The sequence below is a fragment of the Sinocyclocheilus anshuiensis genome, unplaced genomic scaffold (assembly GCF_001515605.1).
Source record: "Sinocyclocheilus anshuiensis isolate Anshui unplaced genomic scaffold, SAMN03320099.WGS_v1.1 scaffold2670, whole genome shotgun sequence".
Taxonomy (NCBI): domain Eukaryota; kingdom Metazoa; phylum Chordata; class Actinopteri; order Cypriniformes; family Cyprinidae; genus Sinocyclocheilus; species Sinocyclocheilus anshuiensis.
The window spans coordinates 215,496-221,847 of NW_015554247.1; the positions used below are offsets into that span (position 1 = coordinate 215,496).

Consider the following 6,352-nt stretch of genomic DNA (forward strand, 5'->3'; position numbering starts at 1 on the left):
TACCTGCTTTAAATGTTTGTAAATGATTAACAGTTTAGAGAAAAAAAATCAGAAAAAAAAATCTGAAATTTAACTTTAGAAAAGTAATCAAATGTAATCAGTTACATTAATAAAGTAATGGAAATAGTTACACTACATATTCCATTTTAAATAGGGTAACTTGTAATCTGTAACCTATCACATTCCTAAAGTAACCTTCCCAACACTATTTATCCTATATATATATACATACAGAGACTTAAATGCAAATTACATTAGATTTTTTTTCAAAGCCTTTAAAATAAAAGTATTTTGTATTTCAAATACATATTTTAAATACATGTATCTGAAATACTGCCCATTCCTATATAACAGGGAAATCACTGGTCATTGAGAGGTCAAGGCGCACCAAACGTCAGAGGCTCAGCATTACCCAATTCTGTTTCTGCAATACTGTCATTAATTCACAATATTACTCATATTTCAATCTGCTAACGTTCTAATTGACAAAATATCACTAAATGACCTAAACAATGAGGGCACGATGACTAAGTCATACGCAGACTACAAATGGGCGGAGTTCAGACGCGAATAAAAAGCAGGGCCGATCAGCCAGAGCGCATACTGTCCTGACATTACACCGCTCTCATCAGGTCGGCGCTTTCTCTCTCGTCAGGTTTCTGAAGTCAGCGTTTCAGGGGCACCTTGTCTTTGGAAGCAACTTGATTTTGGAGATCCACGCGTTTGTTTCTGTCCGCATTTCCTCGTGAAGAGCCCGTTCCGCGCGCCACTGAAGAAGATGAGCCGCTCGCGCTGTGTTCCTCTGCTGCTGCTAGTGCTCTGCGGAGCCGCTGAGTTTGCCGAAGCCTGCAGCTGCTCTCCTGAACATCCTCAGCAGGCGTATTGCAATGCGGATGTCGGTAAGACTCCATGCTTTTAACTAGTTCATATTCATAACCATGTCTGTATTATATTAATACAATGTCGTGTGCGTATTCCAGCAGGTTCATAATATGACAGACAGCACCTGACAGCTTCTTTTATTCTAAAAATATGGTAAACTTTTAAGTGATGATTTCGTAGATATTTGGACTGCATTCAATAGTATTTAATTCCAAATGCTAAAGGAAACCAGCAATTTTCCTATTTATGTAAGATTTCATTCATAGTAGTGGACAGAACCACAGATAGGCTCTGGGGTCAGAATATTAAAAGTGTTTATGTGCTATGCTGATATTAATATAATACAGCTCTCAAAAGGGCACAACAGGGTCCAGCATTTTAGCTGTCTTGGTAGTTTTTTTGTGTGTGTAATTTATCACTCTAACACTATTTTACAGAGTCCTTGTGACTCGTAACATTTAATATAGCAGTAACAGTAAATTATCCATAATTCCAAGCAACTAACCCTAAACCAAACCTTAAACCTATGGCACATGTTGTTAATTAACTATATAAAATATTGTGTTAATGTTTCTAGATAATCCAATGAATTATATACCATAGAAATGAAAAGTACTTTAAATCTCATTCTTTGGAGCTTCATGGGCAAAATCTAAAGGGTAAGCTTAGTCATAAAAATCTTACATTACATAATAGCGGAGTTAAAAACAAAAGACTCAAAAACTAACATAATTGTTTTTTTTTTTAAAGGCGGTTCTGTGCTTAAACTCTGAATGGATGAGTCACATCATAAGTCATTATAAAGCAATTTAACACACACCTGTTCACGTAACAATATCAAGGTGTGATGCACTTGGCAGCAATAAATTACCACAAAAACTAGCCTTCACCATTGTCTGTATGACATACAGTACACCTATTAATAATAACAAGTTCTGCTAATTCTTAACACTCACACATAATCTTTCTATTTGCATTATTCCATTTATATTCATCACTCTAGCATGTAAATAACATAAAGCAGTCTTGTCCACTCATAGCTGTGCAAGTATGTACCACTATTGTGCAGTATATACTTGGAAATCTAATAATGTTGAAGTGATGGGAGAGAATCGTAGGCCTAATTTTAGCTTTATTGCATCACTGTGTGTAACCTGCCTCTGATCTGGCTGTGATGCTTTGACCTTCAGTGTCCCTTCAGTACCCAGCCATTACATGACCTATGCATTTTCCATTGTTTGTGGCCCTCTGATTAAGACCTTTTTCAACAGGCTGATTACAATTTCAAAAAACTGAGAAAGTATTGCCACATGCTAGCAACATGTTGTGGTTTGCCTTTGACGTTAGTTAGATGGCCATTACATGACTTGGGATGTTGAGACTTGGGTTACTGGAGTCAGGCACAATCATGATGTACCCGAATTACCACACACCCACCTATGTGTTGAGTGACTTGCTGAAAACAACATCTGCTGCGCACCACAGGAATTGCCAATCTTATACTCTTAGTCAAGTCAAGTCATATTTATTTAAACAATATAATGGTGACCCATACTTGGAATTAGTGCTCTGCGTTTAACCCATCCAAAGTGCACACACACAGCAGTGAACACACACACCGTGAACACACACCCGGAGCAGTGGGCAGCCATTTATGCTGTGGCGCCCGGGGAGCAGTTGGGGGTTCGGTGCCTTGCTCAAGGGCACCTCAGTCATGGTATTGAAGGTGGGAGAGAGCGCTGTACATTCACTCCCCCCACCTACAATCCCTGCCGGTACGAGACTCGAACCCACAACCTTTGGGTTACGAGTCCGATTCTCTAACCATTAGGCCCCATGCCATATGGGGCCATATAGAAGACAATAGTGTCATTATTCCGCTCGGTGTTGATTCAATTTAGTTTCAATAACAGTGTCAATGTTGTAAAGTTAATTCATACAGGTTCGGTTCAGCTGTAAAGCAGCTCTGCTGAAGACAATGGTGTCATTATTCAGCTCAAGTCCGTTCAGTGTTGATTCAGTTCAGGTTAATAACAGTGTCGAACATATAATGACACCTACACACAATAACTCTCAGAAAGAAGTTGTCAGTTGTTCATTATGTTGTTTTAACTCTTCCCCCAGTAGATGTTTAGAGCTGTGTGTCCAGCCTGACCTGTAGATTCCCCTTTACATGTGTCCCACGGGACCTACAGAACCCGTAAATGAATGATGTGGAGGGCTCCGGTTTCCCCTCACATACCTGGAGCTGAAAACAGCACCCGCACTGTGTGTGTATCTTCCGCCTCGGTGTGAAATGAATGTGTGGAAAAGGGAGGCTGTGATTAAACCAGCATAAACCCTGTGTGTGTAGTTACTGATGAGAGAGGCATGCCTGACTTGAGACTGGGATCCTGTGGGTGTATTTGGCATTCTGAGTGTGTGGCCAATTGAAAAGACGCTCTGTGTTTGGGCCTGAATATGCGGACGGTATGTATGGGCTCTCTGAAAACTCAGATACATGAGGGGAAGTGTTTTATAGGGATCGGGTATGCCTCACACATCCTGAAAAGTGAAGCTGCGGGCTCTTTGATCGCCCCCTGGTGACTGGCTGCAGTACAGGTTATAAACCCCGCCCACATGAGGGGAAGTGTTTTATAGGGATCGGGTATGCCTCACACATCCTGAAAAGTGAAGCTGCGGGCTCTTTGATCGCCCCCTGGTGACTGGCTGCAGTACAGGTTATAAACCCCGCCCTCTCCATGTAAACGAATGGGACTTGAGTCAAAATTAAAAAATAAATTACGCTTCCAATACAATTTTCCGAAAGATGGTTTTGGTTCATTTAAGGTAGTTGTTAACACGCTGATATATTTTCAATTGTTCGTTTTTGTGATAAGTTTGATTTTTGCTAGTAATTTGATGCTATAAAATTTGTTATGGTTGATTGGGTTTGCGGGAGTTTGGCTGGGAGTTTGATACCGCGGCTCCACCTCACGACACTACTGCGCAGACTCTGGCTCCAAACAAATCTCTACTGCGCAGACTCTGGCTCCAAACTAATCTCTGCTGCGCAGACTCTGGCTCCAAACTAATCTCTGCTGCGCAGACTCGGGCTCCAAATGACGTCATTTACTCAAGATGGCAGCGGCCATACCGAGATGCTTTGGCTTCACTTTTCTATAGTGGAAGGAATAGGAGACGCGTCGTCCATCTTTTTTTACAGTCTATGATAGGGATATTTTATCTCTCTTATTCCTATACACTACAGCTTAACACTTTAGGGTCGGTAAGATTTTTAAACTTATTCTCTCATCCTCACCAAGTCTGCATTTATCTGAGTTTATTTGGGAGTTTTCTATTTGAAAATATTTAAAAATGTAATTTATTTTTGTTATTAATTTTTTTTGCACCCGTTACTCCAGTCTTTAGTGTCAGATTTTCCTTCAGAAGTCATTATAATATGCTGATTTGCTGCTCAAGAAACATTTATTATTATTATTATCCATGTTGAAAACAGTTTTACGTCACATTCTGAGTTTGCATTTCACCGTTTTTATGCAATTCTAGGAATACTGAATCTGTTTTTGTGCAAGCGAGATGAGTAAATGCATGTTGACATTTAGAATAGGACTACAATAACTATCATGCTTACACAAGCGCACAAAACGCCTCTGCAATTACTCCCGATTTCTCTCAACATGGAAACAAGAGAGGTCTCAATCAATAAATGGAAAACAAACTAACTTGTGTTATTTATTTGAAAAAGTAAAAAAGCAGACATTTTGTTGTGAATTTAAAAGTAATGTTATTTTACTAGTTACTTTAAAAAAAGTAATCTGATTACGTAACTCAAGTTACTTGTAATGCGTTACCCCAACACTGTAGAAACCACATAGCACTGCTCTAAAACCTCTCCTTACATCCACGCAACTGCATAGCAGCATGCTAACGACCTTTCTAATGCATATCAATGCCTTAGCAAGGCGCAGAACACCATGGGAACCACCCAGCCATGCTCTAGCGACCACCTTAGCAGCGCTCATGGAAAGATCTAGTCTTTCAATCTCTATTTTGTTCAAAGCATGTGATCCTACTGACTGAATTGCTTTATTAATGGAGATTAATTTGGACTGAGCATTTGGTATTTGTATGTCAGCAGCTCTATGGGGAACAGGCAGTGTGAGGGTGGAGATTAAAGCGGCAGGGCGAGCGGGGGGCAAACTGCCTGCTAGAGTCAGAATGCTGACTGGCTTCCTGAATATGAGGCTGGGAGCACATTCCTTGCACTGCCCTACGCTAATCAAATACTCATGTGTCTCCATACGTACAACACCCAGCACCTGTAGTACAGAGCAGAATAACAGCAGCTAGATAAGATATCTTACTCTATACATGAAGGATAACACCCATTTACAGTGGGGTAAAATGTGCAAGAGACATTTCAGGTTAAATGGTTTTTAAATGGTAAAATGGTATTTTAATGGCTTTTTCTGTTCTATGCCTTTCCAGTCATCAGAGCCAAAGTGGTTGGACAGAAGGAGGTGGTCACTGGTAATGATGTCTATGGCTATCCAATCAAAATGATCCGATATGACATCAAACAGATAAAGGTTAGTGGAGAATCCTATCCACCATTTTCAATCCTACACTGATTTTATTTTCCTGAAGCCAACCACAAAACTACTGCTATGTTATTATGGAATTACCATGATTATGACATGCATACTGTTACTGCGACATAGCCTCATTAGAAAAACATTTGTCCAAAACTCCAAAAACGTACCTGTACATATAATTCAATGCAGTTTCCAGCTCAAATGAACACTAGTGGCAGTAAAACACCAACAACTTTCAATCGTATTCAAACAAATTATGATTACACGTGCAGATTATTGATTAATAAAGACTTATTATTTGCACAGTTCCTTACATAATACAAGGGTATGTCCTCAAAAGACTTTTACCACAGTGCATGAATTGTAAACGAATACATTTTGACCTTTACATCACATAACCAGCTGCATATGTATGGCTTCTCTGACAAAGTAAACTTGCTCAAAAGCTCACCCGGTACAGCATTGCATTTAATGGCGCTTTTCCACTGCGTGGTACGGCACGGCTCAGTATGGCTCAGTACGGCATGGCACGGCTCGGCTTGGTTTGCGTTTCCACTGCAGTTTAGTACCGCTTTAGAGCGGGTGGGATTATTCACATGTCCTTATAGTTGCGCCGCCTCTACTGCCGCGACTCCTGAAAAACGTTTTCATTCCGCGTCGCCCCATCAAGCTCTCGCTGGATCCGCTCCTCTGCTATCAACGAGAGGACCGGCTGTACTTCCTCAACAGACAACAAAACAGCCATTTTTGGTGCGCTCGTTCAACAGTTGCGTTCGATCCTTCGCTGGCTGTGCCGATATAAATCTAGCGGGTCTGTTGTGTCTCGTGTCGCAAGTTCAGTGACGCAGGTAGTGACGATTCTCTCCGGCCAA

At 40.7% G+C, this 6,352-nt stretch overlaps 1 protein-coding gene across 1 annotated transcript in view; it reads left to right on the forward strand.

Annotated features, from left to right (window-relative positions):
- Positions 1 to 571: 571 nt before the first annotated feature.
- Positions 572 to 6,352, forward strand: part of LOC107671258 (metalloproteinase inhibitor 2-like) — a 7,265-nt gene continuing 1,484 nt past the window's right edge. The window contains exons 1-2 of the mRNA XM_016464156.1: positions 572 to 899; positions 5,374 to 5,474. Of these exons, the coding sequence (XP_016319642.1) occupies positions 779 to 899; positions 5,374 to 5,474 (222 nt within the window). The 5' untranslated portion in view covers positions 572 to 778. The remainder of the gene's footprint in view (positions 900 to 5,373; positions 5,475 to 6,352) is intronic.